Raw genomic sequence first — 15,274 nt, forward strand, 5'->3', positions numbered from 1 at the left:
TTCAAAACAAACTTCAAAATTTTCGTTTTCTACGCTTGTATAAGCTAAGGAGTCGTCTGACCGAAGCCATCAGTCTAATCACTTTGTTCGAAATGAATTTCTAGGTCTGTCTCTTTTAATGTTATCACAAAAAAGTTTCAGTATCTTAGCCCTCTTTGTTGAGAAATTCCTGGCACCAGCCCCTGAAAGTTTTCAAAAAATGTTTTAGTAAGAAGCACAGTGCACTTCAGCAGATTTCCCTTCAATACGTGGCATGTTTCGTCCAAAAAAACTACGAAAGGCTTCTATTATTTAAGGTAAAAGCGCAAAAGTCACCAACAAGGAGCGACACTAACATCAAATATGAGTAAAATGCAAAATCATTTTCTCCACATAAAAACAATTTAGTCAAGTTTATAAAATTACAATACACTCCATAACGCATTGTTTATAACAAATGAGGAGCTTTACAATAAAACATTTATCATTTAATACATAAGTGTTCCTGTCATTTTATCGAATATGTTGTGTGAGAGTTTCGTTAGCTTTCTTTGAAGCAAATGTATGATTGTTTATGATATATACGTACATCAATTTCGTCTTTAATGAAGTCTTACATTTTCTCCAAAGTCATCAGATTCTCTCTACTAGGCACTCGATAACTTTGTTCTTCACTTCTGGTATTTTTCCTCTTACGACGAAACCAAAAAATAACCACGACAATCACGACAATGGCGATAACAAGAACGCAAACCACAGATACAATGATAATGAAGACTGTTTTTTCAAGCCCAAGTACACTCTCTGTAAAGAAAAAAGAAAAACTTAAAATAGTACATTGAAAGTGATAAATTGAGCACGAGAGTCTTGCTACATGTCTGTGGATGTAAATCGTCTAGATTAGAAAAGTTTTGAGAAACTCTGTTGGTGTCAATGTCGACTGACGTTTCGACAATCTTAGCGTTTGTCGGCGAGGTGGGTCATGGAATATTTTATTGATTTGCAACAGAATTCATCTACTGAAGTATAAATTTACCATTTGCTCGCGCTCAGCGGCGCTGGTTTACGAACAACGTTTGTCACAACTACTAAAATTGGAAGATTGGAAAAAAAACCCAAAAAAGCTGTTATCAAAATGTAATTATATGGTATCGAAGAGAACAGAGAAGTTGCCAGCGCTTTGGCAAGTAATACTCCCACAAATATTGGAGAAGTCATATTTTCAAATCGCTAAATTCTGATAGAAAATTAGGATATGTTTGAATAATATGTTGGAACCAAGTTTTCTAGTAAAGATAAGTGTTCTTTTCAAAGATCACAAGTCTTTTTTAGGCCGAGATGCTTGACGTAGACGTATTTCCAGCCTCCCCCCTCCAGCCAAAGTTCTGGACATAGCAGTTAACGGAGAACATACCTTTGACGCGAAGGATTATTATCTGTTTCAACGATGTATCAATAACTTTACCAGTACAAATATATTCATTGCTATCCTTAACATCAATATTTTTGATCGACAAAAAGGGACTGAAGCAAGGTGGAGCAATGGTCTACCCAACAAGGGAGTGGGCAAGGTGGAGCAATGCTCTACCCAAAAAGGGACTGAAGCAAGGTGGAGCAATGGTCTACCCAACAAGGGAGTGGGGCAAGGTGGAGCAATGCTCTACCCAACAAGGGAGTGGGCAAGGTGGAGCAATGCTCTACCAAAAAAGGGACTGGGGCAAGGTAGAGCAATAGTCTACCCAACAAGGAAGTGGAGCAATGGTCTGGTTAAAATTTTGATGCCACTGAATCAGGCTTTTCCACCATTTCCCTGAAATCCTGTGCCCTGGACAAAGTTAACGTACTTGTAACATACCTTTGACACGAAGAACTATTATCTGCTTTAATGTTGTGTTACTAAATACACCAGTACAGATATATTCTTTACGATCTTTATAATCAATATCTTTGATGGACAACGTAGAATTTCTGATTGTTATACGTTTATCAAGATCTACAATTAAATACACAAAGAATAAATTTTAATTTCTTTAAAATTCCAGCTTAGTTAGATGTTTTGTGCCCCCACCTTCCCATCGTCGTGTATTTTTATAGGTGCCCCCCATCCCAACTCTTTCAGCGACTGTATTGGCTTTAAATACGCTCTATTAACATAAAGTCAATGGCAAATGTTAAGAATAATCTTGATAAAGTTAAAAACATATTGTATAGACAACTAACAGGAAACTTACTTCACACATACTTACCAAAAGATAACAAGGGAGTGGGCAAGGTGGAGCAATGCTCTACCCAAAAAGGGACTGAAGCAAGGTGGAGCAATGGTCTACCCAACAAGGGAGTGGGGCAAGGTGGAGCAATGCTCTACCCAAAAAGGGACTGAAGCAAGGTGGAGCAATGGTCTACCCAACAAGGGAGTGGGGCAAGGTGGAGCAATGCTCTACCAAAAAAGGGACTGGGGCAAGGTAGAGCAATAGTCTACCCAACAAGGAAGTGGAGCAATGGTCTGGTTAAAATTTTGATGCCACTGAATCAGGCTTTCCACCATTTCCCTGAAATCCTGCCCTGGACAAAGTTAACGTGCTTTAACATACCTTTGACACGAACTATTATCTGCTTTAATAATGTTTACTAAATACACCAGTACAGATATATTCTTCGATCTTTATAATCAATATCTTTGATGGACAACGAGAATTTCATTGTTATCGCTTATCAAGATCTACAATTAAATACACAAAGAATAAATTTTAATTTCTTTAAAATTCCAGCTAGTTAGATGTTTTGTGCCCCCCACCTTCCCATCGTCCGTGTATTTTATAAATGCCCCCATCCCAACTCCTTCAGCGCTGTATTGGCTTTAAATACTCTATTAACATAAAGTCAATGGCAAATGTTAAGAATAATCTTGATAAAGTTAAAAACATATTGTATAGACAACTAACAGAAACTTACTTCACACATACTTACAAAAGATGGCTCGTTTTCAACTGTCCATTTATAAGTAATGGGATAACCAATCACATCACATTTAAGTGTAACATCATCACCAGCAAACTTTTTCCTCCTTCCTTTGACTACCCAATAGATATGGCAAAACTTGAATATAAATAAAAAATCATCTTATTTGATGCACAAAACAAGTATGGCATTCATTAATGGTGAGAATGCTTGTACCATTATAAACATTAATACAATTAATTTATTTTTCTATTTATGCATGAAAAGTTATATTTTTGAATTTCATAATCATATTGGTTCCAGCAGGCAGCTTTTTAACGATATCTTGACCGTGATTCAAAGGTGATAGTTTTTCCGTGGTAATTTGTTTACAAAGTGAAATTAAAATTTCAAGCCATTTAAATTGTTCAAAGATAAAGCAAAATGTATTCAGATGGTAGTTATCATAGCAAGAGTGAATTCTACTATTGACCAGGTGAAGTATGAAAAATAATCCAATTTCAGTATAAACAAGCCATATATCACTCACACATCAAGAAAATTGCTTCATTTTCAAAATAAAAAAATAAAACTAGTTATAGTTGAGACTTGGTGAAAATATGTTTTCAGTGCAAACCTCCAAGCTGACATATAACATATGTCTTATTTAAGACATGAATCATGGGAGCTCTCACCATTGTAAATAGATTCACAATACGTGTATATACAATGAAAACTCTAACTTACACTTGGGGATGTATTATAGGAAAACTTACTACTTAAAAATACTGAGCTTTGTCCACGAAGTTCATCACTTAGGCGTTTTAATGTCCATTGGCAAGTATAGACTCCGCCATCAGTAGAGCTTCTCACAGTCAAAGGATGATTGAATGAAACTGTGTGTGTTCCCTGTAAATAGTTTACATTTTTGAACCCAAATTTTTTCATATCGTTTTTCCATGTCAAGTTCAGCATTAATTGTGATGTAAGTGGGTCTGTATTAGTATAAGTCACAGAGCAATTTAACATGACAGTTTCTTCATGTTTGGCTGGCTTTAAAGTTGGTGTTGTTACACTGGGCACAGCTTTTGCTACAAAGATAATTAAATTACACTAAGTTACCATGAAAGTGGCATTCAATAAGGATTTAAGCCTGTATAAAAATCCATGCATACCTTTTAAAACTTTGATGGGAAAATTGTGAGTGTTCACATATTTTTTTGAATCGACTTTAGGGTCTAACACACATTCGTAATCTGCTCTTTGAAATGTTAGGTAAGCTGGAGGTTCAGGAACATACAACGTGCTTCTCAAAAATGTTTTATCTACGAACAATTTTTACAAAGCGTTAGCTTACAAATTATAAAATTGAGCTTCATTCAAAATAGAAATATTATATGACTTGTGTTTGATTTCTTGCAAAAAAATGAACACTGGTGGCAGTAGTTGAATGATTGGTTAATTTGTTTTGTAGCCTAGAATATAAAGGTTGAAGCAATTACACTGTTACAATAAGGGGAGAATTTGCAACTTTCTCATTAATAAATGTTCAAGTTATTTTAGAGGGAAAAATAATGAATGCATTGTTTAGACAAATCTATGATGCATTAACATAGCTATAGAACTCTAAAACTTGTTGTGTAGTAATCAGTTCACTGATCAGTTATCTCAAATTTCTAGAATAATTTACATAAGGAAAAAGAAAAATTTCTCTTTCTCAAGAGTTTTCCATACTTCGATCTAAAGTAATGTTTCCATATTTGCTATTGTCATCAATTTTTACACCTAGTTCAGTTGATGGTTTGTCTGGACGTTTCCATATAACTGTTCGTTGTGAAAGATCAATTTCTAGATGGTCACTGGCGTCAAAGATACACTGAAGTTGAAACGGTCTGCCTTCAACTTGAACAGAGCCATCGGATTTAGGTGTAAAAAATGAAACTGCGGAAACTACTGCAAAAGGAAATTAAAAAGTCATCAACGAGGGGAAACAAAACAGTTTAGTTCCAAGCATACTTCGAGCAAAAATATATATTTCCTGAATATTTAAACAGTACAAAGCTTGCAATTTTAACTTCTACCTTCAAATTAAAAGACGACATTCAAACAATTGCATAAAAAAATGTCAGCAATAAATTACAGTTGAAAAGGATACAAATATTTACACACAATCGTCAATGACAATTTTAAATATAGAATACACAGATATAAACGCCGTCAGTCAAATAACAACTATGACGCATTTACCTTGAACATTATTAAAGAATAAACAAAATAACGTGGAAACAAAAACGTAATATCGCCATGGATAGGCTGCCATTACATAAATATGAGCAGAATTCGATAGATAAAAAGCAATTTGATCTAAATATAAAATTCTTGTTTTCTTCCCTTCTTTGGGCGAGCCTTATGAATAACTCGGATAAACGTCGGAGAGAGACGTAGAGCTATATACCGTTTTCCTCTTATTATCGAAACCATGGAGGGGAGGGAGGCTGAGGGGGCGAGAGGCCTCTTTCGTGGAATCCAGGCCCCCATCAGCAAAAAATGTGACAATTTGTCTGGGAATGAACTAAAAACTAAAGTAAATGTTTCCGAATTCGATGGTTGCTGTTGGTAGTCATTATTTTACCTACAATGTCTTTACGCCAGCTATCAGACTTCTAATCCGGAAAAAGAACTGTTTTTTTGAAAGATATTTGTTTTTGAATGTCGAACCCGACAATGAATAACATTATTTCAAAACAAACTTCAAAATTTTCGTTTTCTACGCTTGTATAAGCTAAGGAGTCGTCTGACCGAAGCCATCAGTCTAATCACTTTGTTCGAAATGAATTTCTAGGTCTGTCTCTTTTAATGTTATCACAAAAAAGTTTCAGTATCTTAGCCCTCTTTGTTGAAAAATTCCTGGCACCAGCCCTTGAAAGTTTTCAAAAAATGTTTTAGTAAGAAGCACAGTGCATTTCAGCAGATTTCCCTTCAATACGTTTCCTCCAAAAAAACTACGAAAGGCTTCTATTATTTAAGGTAAAAGCGCAAAAGTCACCAACAAGGAGCGACACTAACATCAAATATGAGTAAAATGCAAAATCATTTTCTCCACATAAAAACAATTTAGTCAAGTTTAAAAATTACAATACACTCCATAACGCATTGTTTATAACAAATGAGGAGCTTTACAATAAAACATTTATCATTTAATACATAAGTGTTCCTGTCATTTTATCGAATATGTTGTGTGAGAGTTTCGTTAGCTTTCTTTGAAGCAAATGTATGATTGTTTATGATATATACGTACATCAATTTCGTCTTTAATGAAGTCTTACATTTTCTCCAAAGTCATCAGATTCTCTCTACTAGGCACTCGATAACTTTGTTCTTCACTTCTGGTATTTTTCCTCTTACGACGAAACCAAAAAATAACCACGACAATCACGACAATGGCGATAACAAGAACGCAAACCACAGATACAATGATAATGAAGACTGTTTTTCAAGCCCAAGTACACTCTCTGTAAAGAAAAAAGAAAAACTTAAAATAGTACATTGAAAGTGATAAATTGAGCACGAGAGTCTTGCTACATGTCTGTGGATGTAAATCGTCTAGATTAGAAAAGTTTTGAGAAACTCTGTTGGTGTCAATGTCGACTGACGTTTCGACAATCTTAGCGTTTGTCGGCGAGGTGGGTCATGGAATATTTTATTGATTTGCAACAGAATTCATCTACTGAAGTATAAATTTACCATTTGCTCGCGCTCAGCGGCGCTGGTTTACGAACAACGTTTGTCACAACTACTAAAATTGGAAGATTGGAAAAAAACGAAAAAAGCTGTTATCAAAATGTAATTATATGGTATTGAAGAGAACAGAGAAGTTGCCAGCGCTTTGGCAAGTAATACTCCCACAAATATTGGAGAAGTCATATTTTCAAATCGCTAAATTCTGATAGAAAATTAGGATATGTTTGAATAATATGTTGGAACCAAGTTTTCTAGTAAAGATAAGTGTTCTTTTCAAAGATCACGAGTCTATTTTAGGTTGGGATGCTTGACGTAGACGTATTTCCAGCCTCCCCCCTCCAGCCAAAGTTCTGGACATAGCAGTTAACGGAGAACATACCTTTGACGCGAAGGATTATTATCTGTTTCAACGATGTATCAACAACTTTACCAGCACAAATATATTCATTGCTATCCTTAACATCAATATTTTTGATCGACAAAGTGGAATTTCTGATTGTTATGCGTTTATCACGATCTACAATCGAAATAAATAAAGAATAAATATTAATTTCTTTCAAACTCCAGCTTAATTAGATGTTTTGCGGCCACTTTCCATCTTCACGTGTTGTTATAGATGCCCAACCCCAACTCCTTCAGCTACTGTATTGGCTTTGAATACTTCTGTCAACATGAAGTTAATGGCAAACGTTACGAATAGTCTTGATAAAATTAAACATATTACATAAACAAGTTAACAGAAAACTCATTTCAGACACACTTACCTAAAGATGGACCGTTTTTTGTCGTCCATTTGTAAGTAATGGGAAAACCAATCACATCACATTTAAGTGTTACATCTTTGCCGGGAAACTTTTTCACCTCCTTCCTATCAGGACCGACAAGATACGGCAAAACTTAAAAGTAAAAAATAATCTTATTTGATGCTTACAGTTAAACCCGATGTTGTGTTCCCCTGAACATTGCAACATACCTGTCAATTGAGCAATATTTGTTGGTTGATTCCAAACGCAACTAGCTCTAGCAAATTGCAACTTTCTTGCGCTGAAGTAACTAAATATTTTCTTGTAGAAGTAATGGAAAACAGGTTTCAAATAGTGTTGTCGTATTTAGGCGGGCGCTACGCTTGTTTTTCTTTACCGAGAAACCGTTTGAATTGTTTCATGAACTTGTATGTAAGATAAAAGAAGCGGTTCTGTACATTCGAAATTTATCGAATGAAGAAACAAGACATATAAAGATGTAAATCTTGGTGTGTTTATTTGGCAAAGAAATTGTTTCATTTTTTTGTGCAAATGGCATGACGAGAGGTAGCAACAGCAGCGCACGCGAAAACTTCAAATTGCAATTTGAATTTTCATACTGCAAAATTGACAGGTATATCTTGCAACGTTCAGGGGCGAAACAACATCCGGTTTGACTGTTGGCGTTTAATCTCATGCAACATCTTTATTTAGAATAAGCAAGCAATATTTCAACACCATTAACACTCTTAGTCTCCTCAATGCCCTAGGAATATAACCACTGAAAATAATCTTGCAAAATACGTTAATGCAGTTCAGGAGCAGATTGGGCATTTCACTTCCTGACAACAAATTTGGAAAATTAAAATTTCCTGCTAAATAATAAGTTTCTTGCAAAAATTTTGCATTAATAACTATTCATTAGAAGCGTTTGTAAATCGTCGTGTTTACCATACAAAACACTAATGCAGTGAACCTGACTTATGTGTTTGATAAAAGTAATTTCATGAGTAATTTCCTTGCAGCAGAGTTGCTGGACCTGGATATTTTCAAGTCCTGTTGTAAATTATGGGATACCATTTAGAAAAACGTACTATTTAAAAAACCAAGCTTTGTCCACGAAGTTCATCACTTTGATGTTTTAATGTCCATTGGCAAGTATAGACTCCGCCATCAGTAGAGCTTCTCACAGTCAAACGATGATTGAATGAAACTGAGTGTGTTCCCTGTAAATACTTTACATTTTTGGACCCAAATTTTTTCCTATCTTTTTTCAAAGTCAAATTCAGCATTGCTCCTGATGTAAGTGGGTCTGTATTATTATAAGTCACAGAGCAATTTAACATGACAATTTCTTCATGTTTGGCTGACTTTATAGTTGGTGTTGTTATATTGGGCACAGCTTTTGCTACAAAGATAATTAAATTACACTAAGTTACCATGAAAGTGGCATTCAATAAGGATTTAAACCTGTGTAAAAATTCATGCATACCTTTTAAAACATTGATGGGAAAATTGTGAGAGTTCACCTGTGAACCAACTTTAGGGTCTAATTCACATTCATAATATGCTGTTTGAAATGTTAGGTAAGCTGGAGGTTCAGGAACATACAACTTGCTTCTCAAAAATGTTTTATCTATGAACAATTAATACAAAGAGTTAGCTTACAAATCATAAAATTGAGCTTCAATCAAAATAGAAATATTATATGACTTGTGTTTTATTTCTTGAGAAAAAACAAACACTGGTGGCAGCAGTTCAATGATTGGTTAATTCGTTTTGTAGCCTAGCATATAAAGGTTGAAACAATTACACTGTCACAATAAAGGAGAATTTGCAACTTTATCATTAATAAATGTTCAAGTTATTTCAGGAGGAAAAATAATGAATGCATTGTTTTGTGTAAGTTTAGACAAATCTATGATGCATTAACATAGCTATAGAACTCCAAAACTTGTTGTTTAGTGATCAGTTCACTGATCAGTTATCTTAAATTTCTAGAATAATTTACATAAGGAAAAAGAAAAATTTCTCTTTCTCAAGAGTTTTCCATACTTTGATCCAAAGTAATGCTTCCATATTTGCTATTGTCATCAATTTTTACACCTAGTTCTTTTGGTGGTATGGGTGGACGTTTCCATATAACTGTTCGTTGTGAAAGATCAATTTCTGGATGGTCACTGGCGTCAAAGATACACTGAAGTTGAAACGGTCTGCCTTCAGCTTGAAGAGAGCCATCGGATTTAGGTTTAAAAAATGCAACTTCGGAAACTACTGCAAATAATGGAAATGAAAAAATTTTCAGCAAAGGGATTAACATAAAACGAATCAGTATAGTTTCGAGCAGTTTGGTTAAATCCGTAAAGATATATCCTGGAAAATTACACTGCACATAGTTGCAATTTTTTACTTAGTTTCAAATTAAACGACAACATTCAAACAATTGCAATAAAAACTAAAAACTAAAAAGTAGAACTGATCAGATATAGACGCCGTCAAAAAATCATGTGACACACTTACCTTGAGCATCATTAAATAATAAAACAATTAACGTTTGCACGACAAGATAATATCGCCATAGTAAGACTGCCATAACAAATATTAGCAGAATTTGATTGAAAAAAAAACCCAATTTTATCAAAATAATATACAATTTTGTCGAATCGTAGCAAACACCTTTAAAAAGCGAACACCGTAAGTGGATGAACGGTAAGGTCAAGGTGTTCCATAAAAAGGTGTCCGTGACGCAAATTTCGCTGGTGGTCCGTTTACGGGCCCTTTCGACGTACTTGTTATTACCCTTCGCGAACAAATCGGAAGGGCTTCGGAGAGAAACGTAGCTTACATCATGGCCTACATAGATCTGTAGTGTTCTGTCTAATGTCTGTAGAGATGGCTTAAACGTTTTGCTGTCAGGGACATTTGGTCGAATGCTTTAATTAAGACAATACTAGCAAAACTAGTTAATCTCCCTTAAAATGTAAACATGGCAATCATTTGTGTATCTAAACATTTATAGAAGACTTGTTCCTGTAACACGTCATCAATCACCTGTATTTTTCGATAATCTTTGAAGGCCAAGAACTGTCTATCTAGTCTCCATTCTATATAAGAAAGTTTCTAATGAATAAGAAAATTGTGGGAAGACGGTAGAGAGACGGTTTATTTCGCAACAAGATTTTCATGCAATATTTATTAGAACAATCATTTGCATATATTTTCATGGCATGATTATGTACAGGCCAGAAAAGGCAGAAATAAGTTGTTAACGTAGCATTATTATCAAAATCATTCCATGGACTAACTCTATCAGGTATTTCAATTCGACATATTAAACCTTCTTTACAATATGCTTCAAAACCAATATACACGTATAAATGTTGACAATGATATTCCAATTTATTTTAAAAAGTTGTATTGGTTGCTATGTATGTAAGCAGTTTAACCTGGAAAACGTATTTCACTTGTTTTTCGTAATGAAATGATTGCTATGTCTGGTATTTTGACTAAATAACGTTGAATAAAGAACCATAGAGCAATTTGTTCGTCACAAGCCGTTTTTGTTGGCGTTCATTGAGGCAAATTATAAAAATTTACTCAAATATTTCTACCACCTACGCTTCTATATCATTGATGAGAGTGAACTTTGAGATGCTCAGATGCATTCTCGTACAGCTAAAACGCGACGGAAACTTTTTGGAAAATGTAAAATAATTTTTTATAAGTATTGTTGATCAACTGTTTGTCTTTGATTCTCAGTTTCGATTTAACTTAATTCTTCTTCTAGGTCATACAAGTCCATCATCGTTTGACGAGACAAATAGTAGTTCTCATAATAATATTGACATAACGTCAACGAAGAATAGACAACGATGTTACTCAAACATGGAAAGGTCTGTCTTCATTAAATCTTACAATAAATATTAGTTAACTGATAAAAGAGATTTATTTGTGGTCATATCTTGATTTTAACTGTATTATATTAGACAATATTAGATAAGAATCGATGTGTTGTCTTTTCCTTATTGTTTCGTCCAATGAAATTACTGCAAGGGCGAATTCTGGATCGGGGAAAGTGAAATACGTATTTTGATGAGCCAACAGTCTTTATACATCAAAGTTTTAAGCTTTTTGTCTGTTACTTTAGCTGGCTCAGCAGTTGTTGAACGTTTTATCTATAATTAATATTGCCTACTTTTCTGACATTATTGTAATAGATTTAAGTTATCCCTTTGTTGTACAAGGGATGATGCCCTAACAAAACAGAGCTTTAAGATTCGTGCAAAGTATTTATGATTCGTGCCTCAGCTTATAAATTGATTTTAATAGTGGTATGTGTTGACGAAGCTGATGCCCTTAATACAAAGATCTTTGTCGAGTATAAATGATTGAAATGCTTGACATTTTCACAGGCTCTGCATGAGGGAAAGTTAGGGCTATGGACTAAGGCTTTTCAGTTTCTCAACAGCTACGAAATTCAGCTACGAATCCTATAAAAAAGCCATTTAAAAAACACCAAAATTGGGCTTATCCTGAGCCATCACTGTTCGTAATTACATTAATATAAAATGTGGGCGTTGAAGTCTCTGACAATCAAAGTCTGATGTCATTTAAACCATTAGCGAAATATAGCGTTCCTGTTAACTCTTCAATGTGATAAAGGGTTTATGAATTGGAAATTTTACAAAAAAGTAATGCTAACATAGGTAACTTTTGTATTTTTTCTTTTGTGCTTCATTTATGAGTTTTTTTATCTTTTGTGTGATGTTAAAGTTAATCGTTTATAGCTTGCTGGTATTTTGTGAATTACATTTATTATTGGTTAGGTTTGAGAGTATTACTTTGTGCAAACAAGTACAATATATAACATTTAACATCGTATACAGCTGAGAAAATTGAATTTCATTCGACGTTTGCGAAAAAACGCGAATTTCACGTATGTTCATTAATTGAAAGAAAACTATATTTTCTTTATTTCAATATTACATATAATTATATATACGTCGACAACAAAATATGCAAACGAAGTTGTTTAACTTTGAACAGCTTTATTTTCAGATAGTAATTACCAATGGGACTTTGAAGTTCTATATCAACGGAACTACGTACATGTTGCTTATTGAGGAATTCTTTATTTTAATGATATTCAAATATTGTCTTAGATTATCTCAATCAAAAGTTGAAGAAATGAAAGAGACTTCCCACGTTCAAGCAAGACCTACGACACTGGAAACAAAGGTTTTTATTTATTACAAAAATGTTCCCAAATTTAGGCTTCCGTTGTAATGTTTTTTTTGCTTTTCCAGACGCATCACAGCAAGCTATCAAAACTCAAGGTAAAATATGGATGATTTTACTGATTTGCAACATAATTTATGCAATGAAGATTGAATAAACCGCCGGTGCAATGGTTGTTAATTAAATGCGACTATGCGAGTGTGATGATGCGCAGATCCTGGGAATGAGATTATCATTTGCCAGAGGTGCTTCGTTCTAAGTTTCAGTCTTCCAGCTGCTTTAGTAAGTAGGCGTTCTTTTGCAAAGTACGCTTTGTTTTTAGTAATAATTTAAGATTTAATTAACAACGCACCCAAGTACGAATAGTCCTTCTTAGACTTAATAGTCTTTTACACTAGATATTGCTGACGAACTTACAGAAACAGGCTTGTTTATGCAAACAGAGGTCTCATACAATACACAATGAGTTTGCTTCATAGATTTTCTTGTTACTGTCGGTTCTTTCCGTTTGTGCATTAACGGTTCATAAATAATTTATTCGAAGACAACACCACCTGCAGAATATTAAACGCCATAACTAAGCAACAAAATACAATTTCTAATATCGAAGTAGTCCGTTGGAAATGTATTTTGCGTTTCGAGTTGAGATTGATCGTGTTTTAAGATGAGTCTTCATGTCTACAACAGACTTTATTCATGACGGATTATAATCTTAAAATATAAATGAGTACAGAAAATGAAGATGAAAGGTACAGGAGACGTCGAAAGGGAAACAGCCTTCATTTAAGGAGAGGTTTTAGGGTAAGGAGATGTGAAGATCATGAATACGAAGGCACAGTCAAAGAACACGAAATTTTACGATTTGTCCAGCAGTTCTAACAAATTAATTAATCTCTTGGTATTAGCTCATCGAGTAATCCAATTTTGAGGTTCAGTTTTTTTAACACACAAGAATAGAATATGTCGTTAGGAAGGATTTCGTTGTTTAAAGACATAAACTTAGCGGCTGAATCTTAAATCTGGGTTGCGTCATTATAACGAGCTAATTTCTATTTCAAATTGTGGCACTTTTTATAAAGCTTAGGAATGAATTTCGACAAGAAACAACTCAAGCTAACAAAGAAATCTGCGCATTATCTACGTTGACATAAAGAACACAGCACTGAAAATTGTTTCTCATTTAAATGATATTGATTTCATTCATTATTGCATCATGGATAATAACGAATGCAAATGTGTTTGTACAGATTTTACTGTCACCGCGCAATCCTAATGAAGATTTTCACAAGTTATTTCCTCAAGTTCCAGAGAATGAAACACCAATAAATGGTTTGTATATTTTCCTCCATGGATAAAATATGTTACACCAGAGATAAATGATTTACAGACTTTTTACATATCGATACCTACATGCTTTTTTTCTAAAAAAAAACGAAACCCGACAAGACTATAAAATACCACCACGCTTTGAAGTTGTTTGCCGTCTAGTTTAAACATAAAACTTAGCCTATTGCAACGGTTGATTTTATTGGTAATCACCGTTTATATAACGTACGTTCAAAGTTTATACGTGTTCATTTTTAGATTATTCCTGCGCTCTGAGTCGAGACATCTTGCTTCAAGGCCGATTATTTATTTCTCAAAATTGGCTCTGTTTCTATTCAAATATTTTTGGTTACGAAACAACGGTATGACTTCGACATTTTTATCAAGAGAAGGGAGGGTAGGACGGTAAATCTTTCCATGTTCTCTGACTGTAGCATGACCTACCTATGTGGTATTGACATTTTCATCAAGAGAAGGGAGGGTAGGACGGTAAATGTTCCCATGTTCTCTAACTGTTGCATGACCTATGTGGTATTGACATTTTCATCAAGAGAAGGGAGGGTAGGACGGTAAATGTTCCCATGTCCTGTAACTGTTGCATGACCTTTGTGGTATTGACATTTTCATCAAGAGAAGGGAGGGTAGGACGGTAAATCTTTCCATGTTCTCTAACTGTTGCATGACCTTTGTGGTGACATTTCATCAAGAGAAGGGAGGGTAAAACGGTAAATGTTCCCATGTCCTCTAACTGTTGCATGACGTATGTGGTATTGACATTTTAATCAAGAGAAAGGAGGGTAGGACAGTAAATCTTCCCATGTCCTCTAACTGTAGCATGACCTTTACAATATTGACATTTTCATCAAGGGAAAACTTAGGTTTCTTCATTTATTATTTTTGTATAAAGGTCAATTTGAAATTAAGCGAAGTCAACTCAATCGAACGAGCAAAGACTGCGAAAATGTTCCCGAATGCTATTCTTGTACGCACAGAGGAAAAAAAGGTTTGTCGCAGATTATTTGTCACGCGCAAAACAGAAGTTCGCTAGTTGAATGGTGTCTGAGCTGTTTCTCCAGATGAAAGAATAGTTATGTAGCCTTTCATACGTCATCAATATGAAAAAATCGATACAAATGCAAAAGAAGATGCAATATAGGAGACACTGGTGTTGTTTTTTGTGCCTCAAGGCATTGTCAACCTATCTTTGTACGACAGTATACGGGCAAGAACATAAGTTTCCATGGATTGACTTTACAAGCCTGAGCATAACTCAATAAGAAACATTTTCTTTTCTTTTCTATTTCTTCATC

The 15,274-nt window shown here is 34.5% G+C and overlaps 2 protein-coding genes and 1 long non-coding RNA gene across 6 annotated transcripts; 1 reads left to right on the top strand and 2 right to left on the bottom strand.

Annotated features, from left to right (window-relative positions):
• Positions 1-362: 362 nt before the first annotated feature.
• LOC124451187 lies at positions 363-5,360 on the bottom strand. 2 transcript variants are annotated; one of them, XM_047001823.1, is made up of 8 exons: positions 5,164-5,360; positions 4,651-4,869; positions 4,092-4,241; positions 3,693-4,007; positions 2,947-3,075; positions 1,835-1,972; positions 1,016-1,067; positions 363-783 (listed from the first exon to the last, which is right to left on the bottom strand). In XM_047001823.1, exons 1-5 carry the CDS (start codon positions 5,234-5,236, stop codon positions 3,023-3,025), a joined length of 810 nt encoding a protein of 269 aa, XP_046857779.1. In that variant the 5' UTR covers positions 5,237-5,360; the 3' UTR covers positions 363-783; positions 1,016-1,067; positions 1,835-1,972; positions 2,947-3,022. The 2 variants fall into 2 exon arrangements, with proteins under 2 accessions (XP_046857779.1, XP_046857771.1); XM_047001815.1 differs by lacking the exon at positions 1,016-1,067.
• A 649-nt stretch (positions 5,361-6,009) lies between these two features.
• LOC124451198 lies at positions 6,010-10,300 on the bottom strand. 3 transcript variants are annotated; one of them, XM_047001836.1, is made up of 7 exons: positions 9,921-10,291; positions 9,457-9,674; positions 8,893-9,040; positions 8,495-8,808; positions 7,422-7,553; positions 7,037-7,174; positions 6,010-6,428 (listed from the first exon to the last, which is right to left on the bottom strand). In XM_047001836.1, exons 1-4 carry the CDS (start codon positions 9,991-9,993, stop codon positions 8,498-8,500), a joined length of 750 nt encoding a protein of 249 aa, XP_046857792.1. In that variant the 5' UTR covers positions 9,994-10,291; the 3' UTR covers positions 6,010-6,428; positions 7,037-7,174; positions 7,422-7,553; positions 8,495-8,497. The 3 variants fall into 3 exon arrangements, with proteins under 3 accessions (XP_046857792.1, XP_046857804.1, XP_046857798.1); XM_047001848.1 differs by having other exon boundaries at positions 8,893-9,036; positions 9,456-9,674; positions 9,921-10,268; XM_047001842.1 differs by lacking the exons at positions 6,010-6,428; positions 7,037-7,174; positions 7,422-7,553 and having other exon boundaries at positions 8,073-8,808; positions 9,921-10,300.
• A 2,469-nt stretch (positions 10,301-12,769) lies between these two features.
• On the top strand, positions 12,770-14,893 carry LOC124451254. Its single transcript, XR_006950393.1, has 4 exons — positions 12,770-13,439; positions 13,886-13,967; positions 14,223-14,326; positions 14,872-14,893. It is a non-coding gene; the product is annotated as an uncharacterized LOC124451254 (long non-coding RNA).
• Positions 14,894-15,274: the final 381 nt, after the last annotated feature.

This window comes from Xenia sp. Carnegie-2017, unplaced genomic scaffold, assembly GCF_021976095.1.
Source record: "Xenia sp. Carnegie-2017 unplaced genomic scaffold, XeniaSp_v1 HiC_scaffold_13, whole genome shotgun sequence".
NCBI classification, from domain to species: domain Eukaryota; kingdom Metazoa; phylum Cnidaria; class Anthozoa; order Malacalcyonacea; family Xeniidae; genus Xenia; species Xenia sp. Carnegie-2017.

Bases quoted from the DNA above. Each gene is read 5' to 3' on its own strand.
- LOC124451198 (XM_047001836.1), bottom strand. From the start codon at position 9,993: ATGGCAGTCTTACTATGGCGATATTATCTTGTCGTGCAAACGTTAATT. The intron at 9,041-9,456 runs AGTATGGAAAAC...TATTAATTGTTC, and splicing joins GAAGCATTACTTTGGATCAA to ATAGATAAAACATTTTTGAG. The intron at 8,809-8,892 runs GTATGCATGAAT...TTATCTTTGTAG, and splicing joins TCCCATCAATGTTTTAAAAG to CAAAAGCTGTGCCCAATATA.
- LOC124451187 (XM_047001815.1), bottom strand. From the start codon at position 5,236: ATGGCAGCCTATCCATGGCGATATTACGTTTTTGTTTCCACGTTATTT. The intron at 4,870-5,163 runs GTAAATGCGTCA...TTCCTTTTGCAG, and splicing joins ATTCTTTAATAATGTTCAAG to TAGTTTCCGCAGTTTCATTT. The intron at 4,242-4,650 runs GTATGGAAAACT...AATTGTTCGTAG, and splicing joins AAACATTACTTTAGATCGAA to ATAAAACATTTTTGAGAAGC.